We start from the raw sequence: 26,596 nt of genomic DNA on the forward strand, positions 1-26,596 counted from the left end.
GCTTGCTAAGAAAAGTGGTGAAAATCAATTAAGAAAGTTTATTCAAATGATTAAAGGTCTCTCCATCAATGTGCCATTGGTAGAAGCTTTGGAACAAATGCCCGGTTATGCTAAGTTTATGAAAGATCTTGTGACTAAGAAGAGGTCAAAGAATTTTGAAAACAATCAAGGTCACTCATCAAGTGAGTACAATTGTTCATTCCATAGCTCCTAAGTTAGAGGATCCCAATGCTTTCATGATTCCTTGTACCATTGGAAGTGCCGATTTTTCCAAAGCTCTTTGTGATCTTGGGGCGAGTATCAATTTAATGCCCTACTCGGTATTTAAAACTTTGGTGATTGTGAAACCAAGACCTACATCTATGAGATAGCAAATGTCCGATCGTACTACGAAGTGTCCATTGGGAGTGATTGAGGATGTTTTGGTCCGAGTTGACAAATTCATTCTTCCGACAGACTTTGTGATTTTAGATTGTGAGGTTGACTATAAAATGCCTATCATTCTTGGGAAAACTTTCCTTGCTACAGGTAAAGCACTTTGTGATGTGGAAGCCATAGAACTCAATTTTTGGGTTGGTGATGAACAAGTGTTATTTCATGTGTGCAACTCTATGCGTCAACCAAATAGCAATGAAGTGTGTCCTTTTGTGGACTTGTTGACCGATGTCATTGTTGATGACTAATGTTAGTGACATGTTGGAAGTCGTCTTGCTCAACTTTGATGATGATGAGATGGATGGTTTCATGGAATGCGTGAACTCTTTGCATGGAATGGGATCTTACAACTATGCACCCCGGATGTTGTCTTTAGATCTTGAGAATAAGAAGACTCCTCCAACAAAGCCTTCTATTGAAGATCCACCTACTTTAGAGTTAAGCCCATTACCACCTCACCTTTGGTATGAGTTTCTTGGTCCCTATTCTACTTTACTAGTTATTCTTTCCTCTTGTTTTACTAACATGCATGTTGATTCCACATTCGCGGTATTACAAAAAAGGAAGAAAGCTATTGGGTGGATTTTGGCGGACATTCGGGGTATAAGCCTCGCATTTTGCATGAATAAAATCAAGTTTGAGGATGGTACCAAACCGTCCATTGAGCATCAAAGAAGTCTCAACGAATCTATGCAAGAGGTTGTCAAAAAGAAGATTATCAAGTAGTTGGATGCCGGGGTTGTCTATCCCATTTCTGATAGTTCATAGACTTCTTCAGTTCAATGAATTCCAAAAGGGGGGGCATGATCAGTTGTTACCAATGATAAGAATGAGTTGATTCCCACAAGAACGGTCATCGGTTGGAGAGCTTGTATGGATTATCGTAAGCTCAACAAAGTCACAAGGAAGAATCATTTTCCTCTTCCTTTTATGGATCAATTGCTTGATAGGTTCGCAGGCCATGCTTTTTATTATTTTCTTGATCGATACTCGGGGTACATCCAAATTCTTACTGCTCGGGAAGATCAGGAGAAAACTACTTTTACATGTCTATATGGTACTTTTGCTTTCAAATGGATGCCTTTTGTTTTATGCAATGCACCGGCGACTTTTCAACGGTGTATGATGGTTATTTTCATGGACATGGTGGAAGACTACCTTTAGGTCTTCATGGATGACTTTTCCATGGTTGGGGATTCTTTTGATGATTGTCTTGCTAATTTGGACAAAGTGTTGTCTAGATGTGAGGAAATAAATTTGGTACTCAATTAGGAGAAATGTCATTTCATGGTCGAGGAAGACATTGCCCTTGGCCATAAGATTTCAAAGAATGGTATTGAAGTGGAAAAGGCAAAGATTGAAGTTATTTCTAAGCTTCCACCACCCACCTCGGTGAAGGGTGTGCGGAGTTTCTTAGGCCATACAAGTTTCTACTAGCGATTTATCAAAGATTTCTCTAAAGTGGTAAACCCATTGTGCAAGATCCTTAAGAAGGATGCCAGGTTTCATTTCAGTTATGATTGTGTGAGAGCTTTTGAACAATTGAAGCTCAAGTTGATAACTACTCCTATCAATACCTCTCCAAATTGGAGTTTGTCGTTTGAGCTCATGTGTGATGCAAGTGATGTAGCGATTGGGGTTGTTTTGGAGCAACGTATCAACAAGGTTTTTCACCCGGTTTACTATGATAGTAAAACCATGAATAGTGTCCAAGTCAATTATACCATTAAGGACAAAGAGCTCCTTGCTATTGTGTTTGCTATTGAGAAGTTTCGCCCATACATGATGGGCGATAAAGTTATTGTCCACACGGATCATGCGATACTTCTCTATCTTATGAGAAAAAAGGAATCTAAAGCTCAGTTGATGAGATGGGTGCTTTTGTTGCAAGAATTTTATATTGATATCCAAGACAAGAAGGGATGTGAAAGTCAAGTTGCGGACCACTTGACTCGTTTGGAGGAGGAGGGAATGCCACATGATGGCCTTGAAATCAATAACTCTTTCCTCGATGAGGAACTTTTGGCACTTTAATGAAAGAGGTATCGTGGTTCGCGGATTTGTCAAATTTTCTTGTGATAGTATCATTCCGGATGAGTTCTCTTTAAACCAAAGAAAGAAGCTCAAGAGGGATTGCCATGACTATTATAGGGATGAACCATTCCTTTTTCGAATTTACACGGATGGGGTGATTCGGAGGTGTATGCTAGAGGAAGAGCAAGGTGATATTCTTTGGGCTTGTCATTCTTCGCCATATGTGGTCATCATGGTGTAGTGAGAATGGCGGTTAAATTCCAAAGTTGTGGTTTTTATTTCCCTACTCTCTACAAAGATGCAAATAAGTTGGTGAACAGATGCGATGAATGTCAATATGCAGGTGGAATTTCAAAGAAACATGAGATTCCCCCTACAACCATCATAGAGATTGATATTTTTGACGTTTGAGGTATTGACTTTATGGGCCCTTTTGTGAGTGCTCGTGGAAACACCTACATTTTGATCGGGGTAGATTATGTTTCTAAATGGGTTGAGGCTGTTAACTTATCCAATAATGAGGCGAGAAGCGTGGTGGCTTTCTTGATGAGGAAAATTTTTACAAGATTTGGTACTGCACAAACAATATAAGTGATGGAGGGTTACATTTTTGAAACAAGACTTTCCACACTTTATTTGGAAAGTATGGTGTCACGCATAAAGTGACAACTCTCTATCACCCGCAAGCTAGCGGTCAAGTGGAAGTCTCCAATCGAGAGATTAAGAGTATTTTATCCAAAACGGTGAATGCAAATCGGACAGATTGGTCTAAGAAGCTAGATAATGCTCTATGGGCATACAGGATGGCTTACAAAACACCTATCGGAATGTACCCATACCGGTTGATGTTCGGTAAAGCTTGTCATCTTCTGGTGGAACTAGAGCACAAGTAAATGTGGGCCTTGAAGAAATTGAATCTTGATTGGGATGTAGCCGCTAACTTGCGGGTTTCACACTTGAATGAATTGGATGAGTTCCGGAAACATGCATATGAGACTTCGTCCTTGTATAAAGAAAAGATGAAATATCTCCATGACAAGTATATTTCGAACAAGGAGTTCAAGGCCGGTGATCTAGTGTTGTTCAAATCAAGGTTGAGAATATTTTCCGGGAAGCTCAAGTCAAAGTGGAGTGGTCCTTTTGAAATTGTGGGTGTAACACCTTTTGGTGCCTTTGACTTGAAGAACAAGAACAATGAAATATTTCAAATCAATGGTCACCAGGTGAAGTACTATTTGGGAAAACTTGGAGAGAGAAACATGGTGGTGGTTATTCACTTCGCTTGAGGATGCTATGACATTGCATCATTCCACGACGTTAAATAAGGCGCTTCTTGGGAGGCAACCAAAGTTCTTTTCCTTTTTCTCTTTTAGTTAGATGTTATTTTTTGTTTTTTACTTGATTTGAAGTGTGCTGCATGGATTAGTGTTAGATGTGAAATGGTAGCTGAGGTTGCATCATCCAGGCCAAAAATGCAGACCACACTTTTTCTTAGTACGGCCACAAAAAATAAATGCTGACCGTAGAAGCATTTATGCGTCCGCAGATTTCATCTGCGGACCACACATGCAAGAATAAATCCCAGTTTCTAAATGGAAGGTCCTCTGAACTTTTCTACCAGCAATGCGGAGTAAGTTTGTGGACCGTCATAAATTATGTGGTCGCAAACGCACACTATCAAAGAAGTGGTTGACCTAAAGTGTTAGAAGTGCGGCCGCACTTGAAAAAGTGCGGACCGCACAACTATCTGCTTTTGTGATGCCCAAGTAACAGAGTGTGAACCGCACTTGTAATTGTGTGGACGCACTCGTCTCTTTAACCCCTCACTTTCTCTGAGTAAGAATAGAACAGTAGCCCCTCCTTTTACACTTTTCACCCTCTTCACTCTCATACTGTTACTCTCAGAAGTTGCCCAATTACTTGCAATTTGGATCACAAACAACCCTTCACTCACTTGGATCTTAGTACATTAGAACTATCTGGTGTGCATCACTTCAATATTGTTTATTTTATTTTATGTTTTAACTTCTTTTTAGGCCATTTGTTATTGCATTCCTTTAATGTATCCATGTTGGGTAGTTTAGCACTGGATAATTGTTAAAGTATGCTTAGAAAAGGTTAGATTGTTGTTTCTCATGTCTGTACCATGTTATCCAGTAGGATTGAACACAACTTTAGCAAAACCTACGTTAGAAGACCTATAGTTGTTACTATTCTTGACTATGCGGACCGCACTAGGAATTTTGCGGTCTATAAACTTCTATTTGGGTGACTTGAATGGCTAGCTATTTGTGAGTCTTCACTTTAATTATGCGGACCGAGGATTTAATTATGCGGCTACGGAGTAGGTTCACATTGATAATTAGAGAACCTACTCTCTGAGCATCTCAAGTGCGGACCATGAACATTTTTGTGCGGATCACAGATGAATTATGTGGTCGTAGACTGCAGTCCAATTGTCTATCAGAAAGCTGACCCTAAGAACTTAGCACATTTGTGCTGAAGTGCGACCCGTGCGGTCCGCGCTTCCACTCTATGGACCGCGCTTCAAAATATGTGGACCGCACTTGGTCCTTGTCTATTGCATGTTACAATCTTGAAACCTCACTTCTTTTATGATGTCCTCACATGCTTATATGACTCTTAACTATTTATAACATTAATATCAACTGACAAATCTCTTTATGCATACACAGACAATGGTGCGATCAAGAGGTCGAGGAGAATATTCAAAAGGAGCTCTTACAAAGAAGACAACTGCAGGCCGGAGGTGAAGTAGAGGCCTATCGGAGTCGAGTTCTTATGCCCCATCTAGGGATGCCTCGGAGGGGAATTTTGTGTCTCTACTTGAAGAGTGCAATGAAGAGAAATCTAGGCCACAGGGGCAGTCTGAGCCTCTAGATGTCCCTTCCACATCTCACATTACCTCCCAGGGCTCCGCTAGAGACAATCATGAGTCCAATGCAGCTGCTCCGGACTACGATTCTGATGATGCCCCAGATGATGGGAGAAGGGGATCAAGTGCACAGGCAGGCATGGTAGGATCTAATAAGAAGGTGGTCTGGGAAGACCGGTTATTGAGCCTGCAAGCATACACATATTTTTGCAGGTGGAAGAAGGAGTGATCCCTACCACATGAACGAGAATTCCACCTCAAAGACTTAGACAAATACAATCACGCATTCCTAGAGTAGTTTACTATGAGAAAGGGGTGGATGAAGTTTACTGAGAAGCTGGTGGACATGAAGAAGAAAGGGGTGGATGCAGTTTACTGATGCAGGTTTTCGAGAATTCTACGCCAACACGGCGCATATTCTCAAAGGGACAAAGATTACGAAAGTGCACAACTTGAAAGTGAAGTTTGATCAGCACACATTAAATGCGTACTTGAGTTTGATGATGTAGAGCAAAAGGAATATTTGGAAAAGTTGGCTTTGAAGGATGAGGCTAGACCATGGCTTGCTGAGATTCTTGCACCTAGACCTACTACCCCTTGGATAGGTGTCGGGGTGCCGATCCTCCACAACACTCTGAGTTTTGAAGCAAAAGGGTGGAAAACCTTTGTGTGCAGCAGACTTGACCCGTGCCTGAATGAGAACAACCTACCTTTGCTGGGAGGTGTTCTAGCAGCTTCTATCATGGTCGGGTACCCAATCAATATTGGTGCCTTGATGTAGGTCAACATATCACTTGTAGCACAACAGGGTAACACATCTTACCCCTACCCCAGCACTATTACTGAGTTTTTGACTGATGCCAAGGTGGAGCCTAGTCCATTTGACACTAAGGTCAAGCCAACTGGTCCATTTGAGTGGTACAAGCTACAAGACCCGAGGAAGCTCAAGAAGAGCATTCAGTCTGCTACTGCTACTGGCCAGTCTGATTAGTCGGTAGTTGTAGCCTCATGTCCATCTGATATACCATCTACTTCAGCTAAGCCTCCCACCAGGGCTAGAGCTTCTATCTTTGAGCCAACATCCCCATCCCCTACTGTAGTACCTGCTCCAGCTCCGAGGTCGGTGCCTATGCCTAGAGGCCCATTGACTGCCTTGCGGTTCTCTCAGACACTTGCGACCCTAAACAACTAGATGCAGGCAGCTACTCTAAAGTTTTCTGAGATCTCTAGTACAGTTGTAGGGTAGTCATCTTCACAGACACCACTGGATCCCTCTGACATATATTAGAAGCTCAACAAAGTCTTGGACAAGCAGAAGGTGATCATGGAACTCTAGTACATTATGGGGCAGTGATTGAGCGGTTGACCAAGCAGGTAAAGATACAGGCCAGCAAGAATTCGGTTTATGCACTTTGAGCTAAGGTGATGCGGATAGCTGAGGCCGATGATTTGCCTTTTGACATGCTACTAACCCCACCCAGCCTCAGCCAGCTCCGTCTTCTCATGTGGATCCCATTGCTCAGACTGAGGAGTTGTGCCTTGCATCCGACACTACTGAGGCAGTGTATGATATGCTCAGCTCTCAGGCCGCTCACATACACGATGATGCCATCATTCAGTTAGCTGAGCCAGCTGAGACTGATGCTGCTGGTCACACGTTGATGACCGAGAACACTTAGGGAGTTTCTTCACCCTCTCTGCTCTTTGATCTTATCTTGTTGAGGAATGGGGACAATGTTTCTTTTTATTCGGGGGGGGGGGGTAGAGAATTCTATATTTGATGATGATTGGATAAATTTGATAATATTGGGATGTAATAATTGGATGGTTCTACTTTTTGTTTATCTTTAGTAGTTGTTACATTTATTAGTATCTTTAATTGTGTTTGTTTTGGTAGTTTTTATGCTTTTCTTATTATTGTTGATAACAAACCTTTAGTCTTCTTAATGCCACTGTTCTTTCCAAATATGGTCTTTTGTATAAACCGGGTGGTGTTTCCCGAGGATGGATAGTGTTGACAACTTTATTAAGGAAATGAGTCAGTTTCATGTTTAGGTAATAGTAGTAGTATGTAGTAATGAATAAAAGCCCTAATTAAGTCATTCTCTAAAAAGAGTTATTTATGCTTCATGCGGCACCAACATACTTAACTACATGCATATGGTTTTGAAATAATGTTTTTGGAAGAAATAACTCTAGTTTAGTGACTTTGAGGTTCTTGAGTTGACTTTGATAATCATTAGGTGGTTGAATGGACCATAGTGATCTTTAACTTGATTGTGATCGTTGTGGCGTTTAGACTTTATCCTCTTTTATGGTCTAGTTGCATGAGAGGTGAGATGAATTCTTGTTGCTAGTCCAAGTACTTGCGTTAATATTCTAGAACTTGCCCCGAATGTATTTCAAGGCAAAATTCTAAGTTTTCTTGGTCTGAAAAATGATTGTAGTCTTTCCTTGGACCGTTTGAGTTTTCTATTGCCACCCTATGATCGTTATCCCTAGTCAACCCCTTTAGCCTTTCTCTATCGGTAACCATGTTGTATGCCATTACACATTTTTTATCATAATCCTCTCTTGGCACCCGAACCTTCCTTAGCACTCATATGTAATAAGAGGCTCAAAGCCTAAGTTTTTTTGGGGGGGGGGGGGGGAGAGTTGAGGAATCTAAAAGAGGTATCAATACATTGAAAGGAGAGAAAAGAAATGATCTCCATGAAAGAGAAAGTAAGAAAAGAAAGAACAAAAAGAAAATAAAAAGGGAGATTGATTAAATTCAAGTGAGGCAAGTATCTCTATTATGAGCATCAAGGGAGAAAACGAAAGAAATGAACAATAAAGAGTAATGGCAAGTCTCTCTAGCCCCCAGCAAAGTGAAATGCCTCTAAGGGTTTGGCAAGTGTGAGCCAAGAAATGAAATGTGGAGTGCTTAAGGAAGGGTGTAACCACATATCCCATATGGTATCCTACCCCAATCCAAAAGCCTTCATTACAACCCGAAAGAAGTCATATATGATTTCGAACCGAGTAAGCTTACATTAGTGGAGATCTACATGAGGGGCAAGCCTATGGTACTTGAAGCTTTACTTGTGACATTCCTTTGTGAGAGAAGAGTAAAACCTTTATTGCTCTAAAAATTAAGTGTTAATTCTTAAAGTGAGAAATATCAAATGGAAGGTGGAAGAAGAAGAGTTTGGAGTCCACCATGATTTACATGAAAGAATAAGAGTCCTTGATGAGTGAAGCGAATTCTTGAAGCTCAAATATCACACTAGAGTTTGACACGTTGTCGACAATGCATGAGTATTGTGGGTAATTATTTGTCTCAACTGAGTATAAATGACTTATAAGTGACTCTTTGAAATAAACTTTTACTTAGGGGAGGTGGGAACAAATCTAGTTTCTTGAGGACAAGCAAAGACTAAAGTTTGGAGGAGTCAATAAGTGTGGATTTTAACCACTTATTAGTACCTTCTTGCTTTAATTTTTAGTCCAAAAGTAGTGATTTTTTTTTCCAAATCTAATAAAAATGTGTGATTGCAGGCATGCTGGAGGATGTGAGCTCAATGAAGAAATCTAAATCAAAAAGGAGATGTTCCAGCTCAAATAGCCAAAGAGGAGAAGTTCAAGGAATTGTGTGGTCTGTAGAACTTATTCTGTCGTCGCAGATGCATATGTGGCTCGCAGAAAGAATAGTGCGGCCACACACTAACCATTAAAGCTTCAGAGGCTTTTAGCAGCAACGCGGTCCGCACACCAAATTATGTGGCTGGAGAAGCTACTCGCACAGACAAGCTTGAAAAGATCAGAGAAGATGCAAAAGACCAAGTCTGAAGCCTCCTTGAAGCTCGGTCCGTAGTCAAATTGTGCGGTCACAAAGGCTGAAGTACGGCCGCAGAAGTTATTGCGCGGTCGCAGATTCCCTCCTTTCTGTAAGAGTATTAGATGAAAGTGCAGACCGCAGCTGAATTATGCGGCCGCATAACCTCTCGGAAGACATTTTTGTCAGTAAATTTTAAAGCACTATAAATTGATGAGAAATACTTTTTAGGGCAACATTTTGTACTGTAGCAGCCGATAGCGATTAGATTAGCCATTTTGGGAAATTTGTGACTACAATTAGAGAAAACCCATTAATTTTACCTTTCAGTTTTAGTTTTATGTCTTCAATTACTTCTTTTTTCCTATTTTCTATGTCTATGATTATGAGTAGCTAGATTTTAACAAGGGTTGTGACCCAACCCTAGTATGTAAAACTTATGGGTATTTAATATTAATGCTTGTTATTAATTGGGTGTTGTAACGACATGACCGGTCATTTTATGTATTTGCGCCCCGCTTCCCCTTTTGATGCTTCACACATGTGTATTTAGGGTTTTATGACTCATGGGGTTAGATAGTTTCGTTCTGGAAAGGTTTTGGATTGACTTGGACCCTTTGGTTCATGGCTTAAAAGCCTAGGTTGAAAATATTGACCAATGTTTGAATTTTGGGAAAACGATCCCAGAATGGTGTTTCGATGGCTCCGATAGGTCTGTATCGTGCTTTTGGACTTGGGCGTATGCCCGGAATCAATTTTGATTGTCCCTAGGTTGATTTTTTTCTATCGGGATCGAAATATGGTTTTGGGACATTGAATAGGTTTGTTTTGCTATTTGGAACTTGTCTGCCAAATTTGGTGTCAATCGGAGTTTGTTTGATAGGATTCAGACGCTTGGTTGCAATTCTAGAGGTTCTTGAACTTTTCTTTGAAATTCATGCATTATGATATCTGATTCGTAGTTCTAGATATTATTTTTGTCTTTAGATTGCGCGAGCAAGTTCGTATGATATTTTTAGACTTGTGTGGATGTTTGGTTTAGAGCCCTGAAGGCTCGGGTGAGTTTCAAACGCATTTCGGAAAGGTTTAAACTGAAAACAGGATTGCTGGTGTGCTGATGCCTCTAGTGTCGCAGTTGCGAACACCAACATTACAATTACGAAGTGGGAAGGGGAGGTCAAATGTCGCAAATGCGACTTTCCCCTTCGTATTTGCGAAGATTGTGCAGTCCTGGGTTGGGTCGTATTTGCGACCATTTGGTTTTGTGAAGAAGGCAGCTTCGCAATTGCGAAGGCTTTGTCGCAATTGCGACATCTGAAGAGGGTGTCGGGGTTCACAATTGCGATCCCTATTCCGCAATTGCGAGGGTTTGTAAATTCGAACTCAAGGTCGCATTTGCGATATCTGTAGCTGATCAAAAGGGCTGGGAGTCGAGATTCAGGTCTCATTTTTTGAATCTTAGAATCCTAGACTCCGTAGGAGGCGACTGAGAGAGGGGATTTTCACCAATAATCATTGGGTAAGTAGTTTTAATCAATTTTTAACTGTATTTCATGATTATATCTTGCCTAACTTTATGTGGGAAAACTACCTCTTAGGATTTGGGTTTGATTGCACTATTTGATTATGTGAAATACGTGTACATGAGGTGAAGAGTGTGTACACGGCTTATATGTGGTAATATGATCGGATTAGACTCTTAGGTTCTTTCATGCATTTAATTGGAAATTGGAATATCATTTTATATATTCCATTGTTAAATTGCTCTTACATGCTTTATTTGATTTTGTTATCACATGCTTTATCTTTTATTATCAAACATGCTCTTATATGCCTTAATTGATGTTGTTATCTCTCTTTTTGTCATGTGCCTTTATTTGTTGAGTTATTCTTAATTGAAGTTGTTATCTCATAATGTCTCTTCATGTTGAACTATCCTCATGCATTTAGACATCGTTGTTATTTCATACTATCTTTTTTGTTGTTAAGCTTATGTTATACAATTAATTTGGAAGTTGTCTTTCCATGGGAATACCTTCATTTTGAGCTATTGAAGTTGAAGTTATGAAAGTCGTTATCACATTGAGGTTGAAGTTTTTGATTATTGAGATATCTTTTCTTATTGAGTAATTCTCATTCATTTTGTTATTATTGAGGATCTTGTACACATTGTGATTGAGCCATGAGTTATATATTGTGATAACTTTGAATTGTTGATTTTTGCAAAGGTTGTGGCATATGGACGCATGTGGTGCGAGTTGTTATTGTGTTGTGATATTGATACGCATGTGGTGGTATAATGATAGGGGTTGATACATATGCGGTGGGATAAGGTGAGATTTATACGCGTGTTTCTAGTAAGGGAATTGCTTGAAGCTATGCGGTGAGATAAGGGGGCTAAAACGCATGTAGCTATTTCGGAAAAATAATTTTAAAACTAAATGTAAGGCTCGCATGGTAATATAAGGAAAGATTGTGATTGTGATTGTGATTGTGAAATGAGGTTATGAGGTGTGGTACCTCGGTTGTGATCCTTGTTGTACATTCTATATTTAAAATGGCTTATTGACTGGACAATTCTTGTTTTTATTTGATAAAAACACCAAAAATATTTCATTCACTATTCGCTTACTAGTTAGTTCAATCTCTTAGAAGTCAATTTAGATAACAACTAGTTAAATTTGCCGCGCTTTGCGCGGTTATTTCCTAAAAAAATACCAATTTATGAAATAGCTTTTATTGGTTAAATTTTATCGAGATAGAAGAAGAACCATGAGAAATAGTAATTGCATTCTTATCTATAAAAATCATGTCTGTTGATATCATACTAATAATAATTTAGGCAAGTAGAGCACTACAAGAAAAAAAAATAAAAAGTTTATTCCCTACATTCGTTTTTGTATGAACACATTTTAAACATTCAAATAAAACTCAGTTGCTTGTACAGTATGTGTTGATGCATTGACACTTCTAAATTCTGTCAAATGCCCTTGGGAGAGATTTGGTGAGTCCTAACACACATTTTCCTGAATAGAAGGAAAAATAATGAAAACCGAAGAAAAAATATGTAATAAATAAACCACTAAAATCTCTAGTCCTAACTTCTAACTTCTCACAAGCCTCTACCTATTTACTGTACGCACCTAAGTTTCATTCTCTCATTTAATAGTCATTTCTAGCTAAATATTTTTCTGTGGGTAAAAAAGAGTTAGATCTCATTTTTGCTATTCAAATAATAGTTTACTTTAATTTCTTCGCGTTCAATGAAAAGATACGTTACAAAGAAAAGTATTTTCTACTGATTTTAGAACTCCACTAAATGCTTTTAGAAACTTTAGACTTGATAATTTTATTCCTATTATTCTACACATATTTTGTTATATTTCTCAAAGAGTACTTTTATTTTCCACAATTCTGTAAGTGTTTGAGTTAATGATATTTGGTGTGTATTTTGTATTTATTTAATTTCTTTTTTTAGAAGGTCAAATCAAGCAATATAAGATGTATTTTTTGTATTTTATTCATCTTGTATACGGTCAAATCGGGCCTACCCGATTTTGCTATTTGATCGAGACAAGGGAGTTGCATCGGGGGTAGCCTCGTAATAAATCAGACTCGAGCTCGAAGATAAGACATCAAGCCTAGAGATCGAAGTGTACGTTGAGACCGAGACCAGTAGCAATCGAGACCAAGTATGACCGACTTCGAGGGAAGCATAATAACGGAATGGCGAGATATCAGTAACCGGTCGAAGATCACGGCATGAATCTCGGGACGGATATCCGTGATTGGTCGAGGATCATGGCGTGAATCTCGGAACTGACCAAATCAGAAGTGGTTAACTAGCTGTTTATACGATTTCCTTCTAAAATTAGAGACATACCATAATTAGGTTTTCTCTACTATATAAAGAGGAGTTTCAATCATTTGTAGGGCATCATAATTCACTGATAAAAATATACATATACGATGCTTTCTTTATCTTTCTTACTATTCATCACTGCTTGTTCCATCCTCTGATGTTCTTATTAACTAACCTCGAGACTATCTTGAATCAAGGTCGAGGCATTGTTTGCAGACCGGTTTGATTTATTTTACTGTCCAATTTATCTATTTAATTCGTTGTTTATCAATTGGTGCTGGTTTAAATCACATATCCTTAAAACCACAATATAAGTTTAATTATTACTCAATTTAAAGGGTAAACACATCTATTATTGGGTTAGAACGTTATTTTCCAATGTTTCCTTCTTTGTTTTCTTTCTCTTCCCCCTTCCCTTACATGATTCTTTTTCTTCCTTTTCCCTCTTCTTTTCTTTTTCATTTCTTCCGTTTCTTTGATTCTCTCCTCTCTTGTCTTCCGACTTCAGATATTTAGAATTTGTTATTCCATAAAATTTCTTCTTCTTTTTCCTCCCACTAATTTTTCGTAAAATTTGAAAAATACATTTTTCATCAAATAAAATTTAATACCAATTTAACACACCCTTCATATATAGACATTTTTGCTCCAATCAATTTTCGCCTATAATCACCTCCCATATTTCTATCTTAGAGCAACAGAATATTCTAAAATTAGATATTACTGACACAACAAAAATATTGTTAAATAAGTATACAAGTAGATAACTTTTAGAAAATTATACTATGGATTACGATCATACATGGGCCTACAGGAGGTCGGATAATGCATGATAAACATAATTCAGATGCTTCACATACCAATCTTCACCTACTTTTAGTAACAAAAAGGAAAGAAACGTTTCTCTAAAAGACACAACGAAATTGACCAGAATTTATAGGAAGGAATTCTTCAAAAAAATTTCTCGCAAACTACACTTTACTCAGAAATTTATTTTATAGCGATCGAACGGTCACCCACTATTTGAAAACCAAAAGAAAAGATAAGGGTATAGAAAAAAGAAAAAAGAAAAATAATTGAAGAAATTATTTCTTTATTTGAATCCTTTTATATGTTGGTTTAGGTGTAAAGAAAATTACTAAAATGATAAAAATATAAAATTATTTTACCTTCGTTTCTTTTTCACATGAAATTAAATCTATAGGCACAAGCATTTCTTCTTTTGGACGAAAAGAAATATTATGCACTATGCATCAATTGTCATCCATCGTGATAAACTTTAAACGTCTCACAATTGCTCAAGAAAATGTTAACTAAAATACGGCTCTACAATTTTCGAGGAAATAAAATATTCCAAATACTGCAACTACATACACCAATCACCCTGGAAAAAAAGTACAAAGTCAAAATCAACTATACCAAAAACAGTGAGAATGAAAACATCAGAAACTAACACGCTAAGCATAATTAAAATTCTAATTTTCTGCACTTCAAACAGAAAAAGGCTTAAAACACAGTTCAAAATTCAAAATTCCCAACTAAGATCAACAAAATTAGAAAAACTAAAAAAGCAGAAATGAATAATAACAATTAATAATAACTGCAACTGTTTAAACTGAGAAAGCATCAAAAACTAAAAACCCATCTACAATTGAGAAAGTAGGAAAGAAGAAGAAGAAAAAAAATCTGAATCAACATATATAGAAGTAGTTGTAAAAGACTGGAATTTGGATGACTAAAACGGTAGAATATTAAGAAGGAAGAGGGGGATTTTAGGAGAATAATTAATTAGTAAGTAGTAATAACTAAGGAAATCGCCGGAATTGCGTGAGAAAGAAGAAGAAACAGAGGCGACTTTTGGTATTATTAAAACATTAACTTTTAAGTTTTTCTTAAAAGAATTGACTTTGAATTTTTTTTTTTAATTTAGAATCGACGTAAAAATAAGGGAAAAATTGCCAAAAATCTGAGAAAAAAGAAAAATATGAATCCTGAACTATGAAAGCTGCCACATCACCTTCTTCATAGATAGATTTTCCACTGTTGTTTGAAAGTTAAATCTAGTTATTTCAAGTTCTTTTCTTAAGTGTTTACTTAGTATCAATCTAAATTTCTTGTGGATTCGATCCCGACTTGCGTTGGGTTTTATAATTGCAGCGACCATTTCATACTCGTTAATTGGGTGTGAATTGGACGCGATCAGAAACCAATTCCAAACAATAAAGCTTCAATATTTAATCAAATCTCAAAAGTTAATAAAAATTTAACACGAGCCCACATGATCAAAATTCAAGTCTAAGGTCTGATCCCATAGACCCATAATCTCACGAGTCCAAATATCTGATCAGCTTCCAAATCTGAGTTCAAATCGGTGTTTAAAATCGTAAAATGCATTCTCTTAAGTTTTAAATAAAATATCCAAATTTCACCCTTTGATTCTATATTTTAGGTGTAGAAATCTATGGGAAATCAAAATATATGATTAAAACCAAGTACAAATTACTTACCCTCAAGATTAGGATGAAATCCCTCTTCAAAATCTCCTCTTCCATTCTCTAAAGCTCAAAAATTGTGGAAATTAGCTAAATTCAAAAATCTAGACGCAATATACCCGTGGGCCCAAATCAATCTATGCGGTCTTGACTGGCCTCACGCGATCACGAAGGCCAACTAGCCTGCCTCCTATGCAATCGCGATCACGACCTTCCATCATGCGATCATGATGTATTGCCTAATAATCTTACTCGATCGCGAACCCCTCCACGCAATCGCGAATTACAAAATCTCCTTTGTCCCTATCATTATACGCGATCGTCAGACATAACATCACAATCGCGATTTACTGCAATGCGCCAAAAAACTAATAATTCAGATTATCCCAAAATGCTCAAAAATCACTGAAACTCATATGAGTCCCCTGGGAACCCATCCATTCCTCCTAACAAGTTTGTATACCCTATATAAACCTGTGCAAAGGCTCGAAATACCAAAAAAAAATATCAAAACAAAGAATCACGCATCAAACCAAAAATCTCAAACTTTCTTAATTTCAAAATTTTAACTTTTGATTAGAAGTTCTAAATCAATCCCGTGTAACCCGAGGCCCGAACCAAACATACGCACAAATCCAAAATCATCATACGAACGTATTAGGACCTTTAAATCACCAATCTGAGGTCGTTTATCCATAATGTTGACTTTGATCAACTTTTCCTCTCTCAAGCATCTAGTTAGGAACTAAGTATTCCAAATCAACCTCGAATCCCTCGGGACCCAAACTACCTATCTCCGTAAATCATAAAACATAAAAACAATATAAGGGAAGCGCCAAATAGGAAAATAGGGTTTTAGAACTTAAATGACTAGTGGAATCGTTACATAATCAAACCAAAAACCCATTGGTTTCCCAAAACTTATGCACACATGGCCCAAGATAGCATGTGCAATTATGTGACTCTAGAGGGAAGGATCTAAATACATGCGTAAAAGGAACGTGAATCCAAGTGCTCTAACTAATACCTCAATCAAGAATTTGAATCACATGCCCTAACTGATAGTTCAAACAAGAACATGAATCCATACATCATAACTAATGCACCAATAGGAACGTGAATTCATATGCAGTAACAACTCATACAGATCAAAATAATCTCATATTGGTGATGAGAACAAGATATATATGCAAACAAGGTGCATATAAGAAATATTGTATGTCTAAATATTTTTATCATATAAAATAGGTAAATGAAACTCAAAATGTTAAACTATCATACGAATGATGCCTATAACATTATGCTAGCTGGAATAAGATTCACAAATAGTCATACAATAACTAGTCATCACATACAACATCCTATCATGTTAAAGTAGAATATAAGAGATGCCTATAACATAATAGTAGCATATGAATATGCACAATAATCATAACACAAGCAAGTCAAGTAAAGCATATGAACATTATCCTTCTACCTAAGCATAGAAGCATATGAGATTCGTGTATATGCTCATCACCTCGCAAATATGTAGCAGACAAGTTGGGAAAAATCTCCCATTGAAGTCATAGTCTCAAGTACATTGACTCTGGGATAGCTCTATTCTTCAAAATCTGACTTTTCTTGCTTGAGATTCATCAATTCTCCATGAAATCAATCCAAGTCATGGGGCTCAATTCTAGAATCAATGATAAGCCTAGGACTAAAGTCAATAAAATTTAACAAAAGTCAACCCCGGGCCTATATGGTCAAATCCCAAAATAAATATAAAAATCTTATTGATCCATAATCTCAGGACTCCAAATTTATAATTAAATTCTCAATCCAAGTCCAAATTGTGTTTTTTCTTGTTATTTCTCCTCCCGTTTATCTTTTCGAATCCGAGGGTCTACCGGAAATAACTTCTCTGTATTCTGAAAGGTAGGGGTAAAGACTGCGTACACTTTACCCTTCTCAAATTCTACTTGTGGGATTACACTGGTTATGTTGTTGTTGTTGTTGTTGTTGTTGTTGTTGTTGTTGTTGATTCTAAGGTAAATTTGAAGAAATAATAATATTAAAATTATTTATTTTAGTAAAAATCACTTATCCCATCATTGTAGATGAAAATATCTTAAATATTACCTAAATTCGAGCTCCCTAGCTTCTAAAATGGTGAAATAAACTCAAAGTACGAAATGAAGCTATTTATAATAAGTGCTGAAATGCAGGACTTCTGATGGTGGACGTTAATCATGCTTGCATCGCGAGCCCCTCAAACATGCACTTCTGGTGGAAGTTCTTTCCTATTTTTTCAAACAAGAACCTCTCTCGGACCCCCCGAAACTTACTCGATCCTCATCCCCATTCGGATGTTACGACCCGGCCGGTCGTTTTAATTATTGTAGCCTTGTTCCCCCATTTATCGCTTATTTTATATTCTTTTATTTTTATGTGACTTGCCGGAATGGTTGGTTTGGTTCCGGAGATATTTCGAAATGAATTGGGATACTTAGTCCCAAGGTTGGAAGCTTAAGTTGAAAGAGTTGACCGGATATTGACTTATGTGTAAATGACTTTGGAACGGAGTTTTTATGATTCCGATAACTCTGTTTGGTGATTTTGGATATAGGAGTGTCCAGATATTGATTTGGAGGTCTGTAGGTCATTTTGGCTTGAATTGGCGGAAGCTGGAAAAGTTGAAGTTTGGAGATTTAACTTTATTGTTACCGGGCTCAGATTTTGGTTCTGAAAGTCGGAATAGGTCCGTGATGTCATTTATGACTTGCATGCAAATTCGAGGTCAATCGGAGTTGGTTTGATAGGTTTCGGCATCGATTGTAGAAGTTAGAAATCCATTAGTTTTATTAGGCTTGAGTTGGGGTGCGATTCATATTTTTTGATGTTGTTTGATGTTATTTGAGGCATCAACTAAGTTTGTATCATATTTTAGGTCTTTTTGGTATGTTTGGATGGGGTCACGGGGGCCCCGGGTGTGAATCGGATTGAAATCGGGATCGAATTTGTACTTAGAGGATTGCTGAAGCAACTGAAATCTGGTGTCATCGCACCTGCGGTGGGAGTGGCTGCAGGTGCGATCACGCAGGTGCGGGGTGAGTCGTCACAGGTGCAAGATTTAGGGAGGAAGCTTGGGAGCACAGGTGCGAGGAATATTCCACACCTCCGATGTCGCAGATGTGGAAGAGTGGTCGCAGGAGCGGAAGAAGGACTTGAAGGGCTGGTCCGCAGAAGCGCACCTGCAGGTGCGGGTTTGAGACCACAGATGCAGTTGATCGAGCCTTAAGTGGCTTCCACAGATACAAATTTTTAACCGCAAAAGTTATACCGTAGAAGCGGTGTTTTGGGCCATAGAAGCGAAAACGTTGGGTAGTGTTATAAGGACGAGGGTTAGAGTATTTTCTCCATTTTTGGACTTTGAGAGCTCGGATTTAGGCGATTTTTAGAGGGGTTTTCACAAGATTTCAAGAGGTAAGCCACTTTTGATCGTTTTATCTATTAATATTGAATAACTATTGAATTTCCCATATAGATTAGGTGTTTTTGAGGTAAAATTTGGGTGGTTTTGACTCATGTATTGGAGAGTAAGATTTGGGGATTTAAGTATCGATTTGTGGTCGGAATTTGATGATTTTGGTATGGTTGGACTCTTTATTGAATAAGTGTTCGAATTTTTTAAATTTTGTCGGGTTCAGAAACGTGTTCCCACTGTTGACTTTTTTAGTTGACTTTTTGACTTTGGTTAAATAACTTAGCTTTATCGTATGGAATCAATTTCTACAGCTTGTATTGATTGTATTAAGTTGTTTGTGGCTAGATTCGAGTCGTTCGGAGGCCGATTCGCGAGGTAAGGACTTGTTGGAGTAGGGATTTACATGGTTTGAGGTAAGTAAAACTTTTAAATTTCATATTGAGGGTATGATTCCCTGGATTTCGTGTTATGTGGTTAGTGTTGAGGTGATACACATGCTAAGTGACGGGCGTGTGGGCGTGCACCGTAGTAATTATGATTCGGTTGATTCCATGGTACCGTGTTGTTATCAAACCTTATTGTTACTCATGTAATCACTACGTGTTAGAGTAATTGAGCTGAGATTCATGTTAAAAATTATGTTTAGGATGTATGCTTATTCTGTTGGGACCCACTTAGGTCATTTCTGTTGTTGAATTAATTGCTTAAACTGCAAATTTTATACTGTCACATTCATCATTTGCATATCATATCTCTGTCTCTGTTGTCATTTATTGTTACATCATGTTATCATTATTTGGGGCTGATTGGCATGAGATTTGTTAGCCCGAGTGACTTGAGAGATTGATGAATGTGTTGGGGCCTGAGGGCCGGATTGTGAGTGATATTGATAGGATCGGGTTGCATGCTTCAACAGTTTTTATTGATTCATGACGGGATCGGGCTGCACATCGCATTAGATCATAAAGGGATCGGGCTACACGCCGCATCAAGTTTTATTAGCACTTGGGCAGGATCCGCCCCTCCGGAGTCTGACATACCAGTAGTGAGCGTAGGTACCATACGTTGCTGAGTGATTGAGTGTGATGAGTAGAGTTGAGATAGTCAGATTAAGTACTCTGAGAGCGTGAGTACAAGGGAGTATCATTTTGATGCATTGCATTTGACATGCATATTTGTTTAAGTAGACATAGAGATGTAACATTTCTCATGCTAGCTATACTTGGCATATTTTACCGGTATTGAGCTTAGTTGTTGAATTTGAAAGCATGTCTACATTTTCGTACTGTGTATAAACTGATTATGAGATTTTTCTGAGGAATACTATAATTTCCCTATTATACTTGTACTGTTATTATCTGGATTTGGATTGTACCTTTTTGAGCTCGTCACTGCTGTCTGCCCAAGGTTAGTTGTGTTACTTATTGAGTACATTGGGTCAGTTGTACTCATACTACACTCTGCAGTTTGTGTGCATATCCAGGTACATCTGGACCCGGTGGCTGCTAGACTTGGAGAAATACCTGATTGGAAACTTTTGAGGTAGCAGCTATGGCGTCCGCCGACCTCGACTCTCTTTCTTTTCAGTTTATTTAGCACTGTTATATCTTTCTAGACAATTGTATTAGAAGTTTTGACTTTGTTGTCATTTAGTAGCTCATGTACTCGGTGACACCCGGATTTTGGGATTTTTGTATTTGAGTCGAAATTATTCTTATCAGCTTTTGTGAGATATTTCACTGTTAAACTGATTACATCATATTTCAATTTAAAATACGTAGTTATTTGTGGTTGTCGGCTTGCCTAGTACTGTGACAGGAGCCATCACGACATGTTCAGAATTGAGTCATAACAAGTTGGTTTCAGAGCCTAGGTTACATAGGTCTCACGAGTCATGAGCAGGTTTAGTAGAGTCTTGCGGATCGGTACGAAGACATCTGTACATATCTTCGAGAGGCTACCGAACCATTAGGAAAACTTCACTTTCTTGTATTTTTGTCGTGCGGATTTGTTGATTCCGGTAACTAAACTTCTGTTATTCTATTATCTCATAGATGGTGAGGATATGTGGTATCGGACAAGGCGGACGGTCACCAGTACCACCAGCTAGGTCCGCGTTAGAGGACGAGGTGCAGCTCGTACAGCAGCTAGAGCAGCACCTATGGATCCACCTGTTGCTCCAGCTCAGGAGCAGATACCAGATGTGGTTGAGCTGGTTGGACCAGCACCGGCACCAGCTGTGCCCATTATGATTTTAGGCCTTCAGGAAGCTTTGGCCTAGATATTGACTGTATGCACTAGCCTTGCTCAGGCAGTTTCAGTTCAGGCCGTACCAGCCACTTCTCAGGCTGGAGGAGGTTCTCAAACTCCCGTCGCCCGTACTCCAGAGCAGGTGATTTAGGGACTTCAAACACTACGGGTACTACCAGCCCAGCCTGTTGCAGTTGCTCAGGCCCAGGTGGGTCCCCCTATGAGTGACGAAGAGCAGAAAAGGCTAGAGCGGTTTGGGAGGCTCAGGCCTCCAGCATTTAGTAGGCCTGAGTCAGAGGATGCTCAAGATTTCATAGACAGATGCTAGCGGATCCTTTGCACAGTAGGTATTTTGGAGACTAGTGGAGTCTCATTTACTACTTTTCAGCTGTCCGGGGTAGCCGTCAGGTGGTGGGAGGCCTACGAGTTGAGCAGGCCAGTCGGCACTGCACCACTTACGTGGCATGAGTTTTCAGTTCTCTTCTTAGAGAAGTTTTTTCCATAGACCTACAGGGAGGAGTTGCATAGGCAGTCTGAGTAGCTACACCAGGAGGGTATGTCAGTGACCCAGTATGAGATGAGATTTTCAAAGGTTGCTCGTCACGCGATCTAGTTGGTTTCCACAGAGAGGGAGAGGAATAGGAGGTTCATTGATGGCCTCAACTATGGACTGCGCTTCGTCATGACTCGGGAGATTGCATTAGGTGCTAGGTTTGACGAGGTGGTTGATATTGCTACGCGCCTAGAGCAGGTCTGTAGTCAGGAGCGTGAGGAGAGGGAGGCCAAGAGGCCTCGTGGTTTGGGTGGTTTTAGTGGTGTTTCTTCTGGAGGACAGTCCCACCAAAGCAGGGGATGTCCTTATAGGGCCGCTCAGATGGCTCGTCCGGTTTATCGTGGTGCATCAGCTATCCATGATTCATACACTGCTCGTCCGGGTCATTCATCTCTCAGTGACTTCTCAGCTCAGAGTTTATCTTGTAATCCATCAATTCAGGGTTCATCTTTGCCAGGTCCTTCTAGTAGTTATTCTGGTTCTCAGGGTCCGATTCAGTACTTGTCGCCATTGTCAGAGCGGGGTTGCTTTGAGTGTGAAGAGTATGGTCATGTGAAGAAGTATTGTCCCCATCTTTTGGGAGGTCCAGTTCAGCAGAGTCAAGCTATGACTTCCGCACCAGTGACTTCACCACCCCCTCAGCCAGCTCGGGGTGGGGCTTAGGCAGCTAGAGGTCAGTAACGACCCGACCGGTCATTTTGAGCATTTGAATTTTGTTTAGCTATTTGAAGTCTTGAGTAGCTTCATATGATGTATTATGACGTGTGTGAATTGTCGGTGTTGGTTTTCAGGTATTTTCGGAATTAGTTTGGAATAATGAATTTCATAGTTGAAGCTTTAGTGTTGGAAGAGTTGACCAAGTTTGACTTTTTAGTATTCGACCTAAGATTGGAGTTTTGATGATTCTGTTAGGTTCAGATGGTAATTTTGGACTTGGGTGTATGCCCGGATTTGCATTTGGATAATTCTAAAAGGTTTCTGCACTAAAGAAAGTTGGAAATTTGAAGGTTTGAAAATGTTCATAGGTTTGACGAGGTTTGACTTTATTGATACCGGGGTCAGATTTTGATTTCGGAAGTTATAGTAGGTCTGTTATGTCATTTATGACTTGTGTGCCAAATTTGAGATCAATCTGAGGTGTTTAGGCTTGTTCGCCATTAGTTTTGAATTTTGAAAGTTCATTAACCTCATTAAGTCGATTTGAGGTACGATTTGTGATTTTGATGTTGTTAAGTGATATTTGAAACATCAAGTAGTTATGCGTTATGATTTGGAACTTCCTTGTAAAATTCGAGGTCGTTCGGAGTTGGTTTGATAGCATTCGGACACTTGGTTGTAATTCTAGAAGTTCTTGAGTTCTCCCTTCAAATTTCATGTGTGTTGATGTCCAATTCATGGTTACGGGTGTTATTTTGGTGATTTGATCGCGCCAGCAAGTTCGCATGATGTTTCTAGACTTGTGTGGATGTTTGGCGTGGAGCTCCGAGGGCTCGGGTGAGTTTCGGGGTGGTTTCGGACCATTTTTAGGCCATTTTCAGTTGCTAGTTTTTGTCTACAGGGGTGTGCATCGCGATTGCAAACATTTGGTTGCGTTAGCGAAGAGCAAACTGCAGTTTGGGGCCTTCTGAATCGCGATCGCGAAAGCCTTTATGCGATCGCGTAGGAGAAATTTCTGTTGCACAGGGCTGACTTTGGAAGCTTATATCTTGCAATCTATAAGGAATTTGGAGATGATCCGAAAATGAAAGTTGTAGTCCTAGATGTCTAGTTTTCAAAAAGTCAAACCATTTGTCATTTGGAGTTTTGTAAAAAATGGTATGACCATTATATTAGAGGTTTTCTGGGAAGAGTTTGGAAATCACTATTGAAGAATTTGTTCATTGCGATCGCAAAGGGATTTCTGCGATCGTGAAGAAGGAAGCCTGGATAGTGCATGTAATGTCCAATTTCGGACCTTTGAGCCATTTATCCATATTTTGAGTTGGGGACCTCGGGATTTAGCGATTTTTGAGGCAATTTTCATCACATGGATTAGGGTAAGTGTTCTCTACTCGGTTTCGATTTTATTTCATAAATCTATCTTAGTTTTTGGCATTTAATTGAGGATTCCAAGAGAGAAATTGGGGGATCTTGTCTAATGTTTCATAGATTAAATATTTGAGTTTTGATCATCGATTCAGAGTCGGATTTGAGTGAAACTAGTATGGTTGAACTCGTAATCGAATGGGTTGTTGGATTTTGTAAGTTTTGTTGGGCTCTGAGGTGTGGGCCCAAATTTGATTTTTTAGTTGATTTTGGGCTTTTGATTAAAGATTCGACCTTTATCATTTGGAATTGTTTCCTTAGACATTATTTGATGTATTTGAGTTACTTTTGGCTAGTTTCAAGCCGTTCGGAGGTCGGTACGCGCGAGATAGCATTTTTGGAGCATCGTTTGGCTTGCTCGGTATTGGATTTGGCTTTTTAGAGGTAAGTAACACTTCTAAACTTGGTGCTGAGGGTATGAAACCCCGAATAACGTGTTATATGATTGATGTCGAGGTGATGCGCATGCTAGGTAATGGGCTTGTGGGCGTGCACCGTGTGAATTGTGATTTAGTCGATTCCATGGAACTGTGTAGCTATCTCATCTGAACATTTTTACTGAACTCTATGTGTTAGAGCACTCGAGCTGTAATTTATACTAGAAATCATGTCTAGGCTATATGCTTATCCTGTTGGGGCCGACTGAGGTCATTTCTGTTGTTGAGTTATTTATTTATATTACAATTACGTACTTAGTCATACGTATTCCTTTGCATATCATATCTCAGTTTCTGTTACAATTTATTGATACATCACATCATTATTTTGGGCTGATTTTTCATGACATTGTGAGCCCGAGAGACTGGAGAGATTGATGACTGAGTGAGGCCGAGGGCCTGATTGTGAGGATATTGATACTATAGAACGTGAGTTATCTGTGCAGCACGTGAGTTGTCCATGCGAATCCAGATATTAATACTATAGCATGTGAGTTGTCTGTGCAGATCCAGATACTGATACTATGGCATGTGAGTTGTCCGTGCAGCACGTGAATTGTTCGTACGGATCAAGCTTTATTGATTCATGCCAGGATTTGGCTTATTATAGCGCTTGGGCTGGATCGGCCCCTCCGGAGTTTGCGCATCCACAGTGGGCACAGTTGCTAGCAGTTAATATGTTTGGGTTGGATCTGCCCTGGGCTGGATCTGCCGTCTACAGTACTGAGTGACTGAGTGTGTCGAGTGATTGAGTGTGATGCGTGGAAAGTGTGAGACAGTGAGATTTAGTAGTCTGAGAGTGTGAGTACATGAGTTCATCACTGAGATGCATTGCATTTGACATGCGTACTTGAGATACATGTATAGAGATGCATTTCCTTCTGCTACCCTTTTGGTGACATTCATGATTTCACTTGTATATTGACATGTAGGCATAGAGATGTATTTTTCTGATGCTATCTTAAAATGAAACATCTTATTTATTATTGAAAGGTTTTTAGAAAAATCACAGTTTTCAAACTTACTTATATGTTTTTGGTATTTCGGCGAAAGATTTGGGATTTACTGTTATACTTGAAAAGCATGCCTATTTTTCGTAACTGTGAACGAGTTGAGCATCTTATCTTCGAGTTATTTTCTTGTACCACTTTTATTATATTGTTATGAGTTGTAGCTGGTTATTGGAGTTGGACCTTGACCCTTGTCCCAGCTAGTCACTACTTTCAACCTAAGGTTAGGTTTGTTACTTATTGGGTACATGGGGTCGGTTGTACTCATACTACACTTCTGCACCTTAAGGCGCAAATGTTGGATGTTGATGTTGCTGGTATGGCGGGAGCTGGATTTGAAGACGTACGTGCGTTCCGGTCCTAGCTGCCTCTTGATCTTGGTAGCTTTAGTATTTCAGATCTGTTCATGTATATTTCAAATAGATGATGTATTTATTTCATACCAGCTTTGTAAATTCTAAATCTTAGAAGCTCATGGTTTGTACTACCAGTCCTTGGGAAATTCTTTGTATAATAGTTCTGTTGTATTATCATTTCTTCTCTTAATAAATATCATTTGAACTGGTTTATTGTTAATTGGCTTACCTAACGAGTTGGGTTAGGTGCCATCACGACTAGTTAGAATTTGGGTCGTGACAAGGTCACCCTTGTCATGCCCCAAACTCGAGGAGAGCAACCGGCGCTCAACCGAGTTAACCCGGCCGAGCAAGCCTATTAGATTTCCTTCTACCCAACTCATCCGTAAATGGAGATAATACATATTTTCATTAATTAGACACAAAGATGATCATGTCTGCAATACCAACTTCTTACCAAAAGTTTCGTCATTTTTAAAGTCTCAAATGGATAAGTAATACAACCATAATATAACATAGTTTGACTTTCCCAGCACTAATACACAACCCACACTATGTCCACGGAGCCTCTAATAGATACAAAAGAGTACTATGATAATGCCGGCAACAAGACCCCGGCTATACCTCAAACACAATATATGAGGAACAAAAGATACATGACCTCGAAATGAAGTGAGGCTCACCAAGTCAGCTAGGAAGAGGATGTACCGCTATCACTGATCAGTGTCTCCTGCTGTGGAACAACCTGCATCCATTGAAGATGCAGCAGCCCCGGCAAAAGGGACATTAGTACATATGGAATAATACTAGTATGAATGACAAAACACACTCTCAATAGAATGATAAATAATACAAACAAGAATATCATAATATCAACGAAAGCCTTAATGAACATCAAAC

General features: G+C 39.0%; 1 protein-coding gene across 1 annotated transcript; it reads left to right on the plus strand.

Moving 5' to 3' along the window:
* The first annotated feature begins 21,166 nt into the window (after positions 1-21,166).
* On the plus strand, positions 21,167-22,471 carry LOC138909699 (uncharacterized). The gene is made up of 3 exons (XM_070200911.1): positions 21,167-21,220; positions 21,317-21,397; positions 21,869-22,471. The coding sequence occupies exons 1-3, from the start codon at positions 21,167-21,169 to the stop codon at positions 22,469-22,471; spliced, it is 738 nt and encodes a 245-aa protein (XP_070057012.1).
* Positions 22,472-26,596: the final 4,125 nt, after the last annotated feature.

Source organism: Nicotiana tomentosiformis, chromosome 4 (assembly GCF_000390325.3).
Source record: "Nicotiana tomentosiformis chromosome 4, ASM39032v3, whole genome shotgun sequence".
NCBI lineage: Eukaryota > Viridiplantae > Streptophyta > Magnoliopsida > Solanales > Solanaceae > Nicotiana > Nicotiana tomentosiformis.

What these genes read in the sequence shown, in the direction of transcription:
- LOC138909699 (XM_070200911.1), top strand. Translation starts at nt 21,167, where the DNA reads ATGGATCCACCTGTTGCTCCAGCTCAGGAGCAGATACCAGATGTGGTT. An exon ending in TACCAGATGTGGTTGAGCTG is followed by an intron (nt 21,221 to 21,316) that starts GTTGGACCAGCA and finishes AGCCTTGCTCAG; the next exon opens with GCAGTTTCAGTTCAGGCCGT. An exon ending in TCGCCCGTACTCCAGAGCAG is followed by an intron (nt 21,398 to 21,868) that starts GTGATTTAGGGA and finishes CACGCGATCTAG; the next exon opens with TTGGTTTCCACAGAGAGGGA.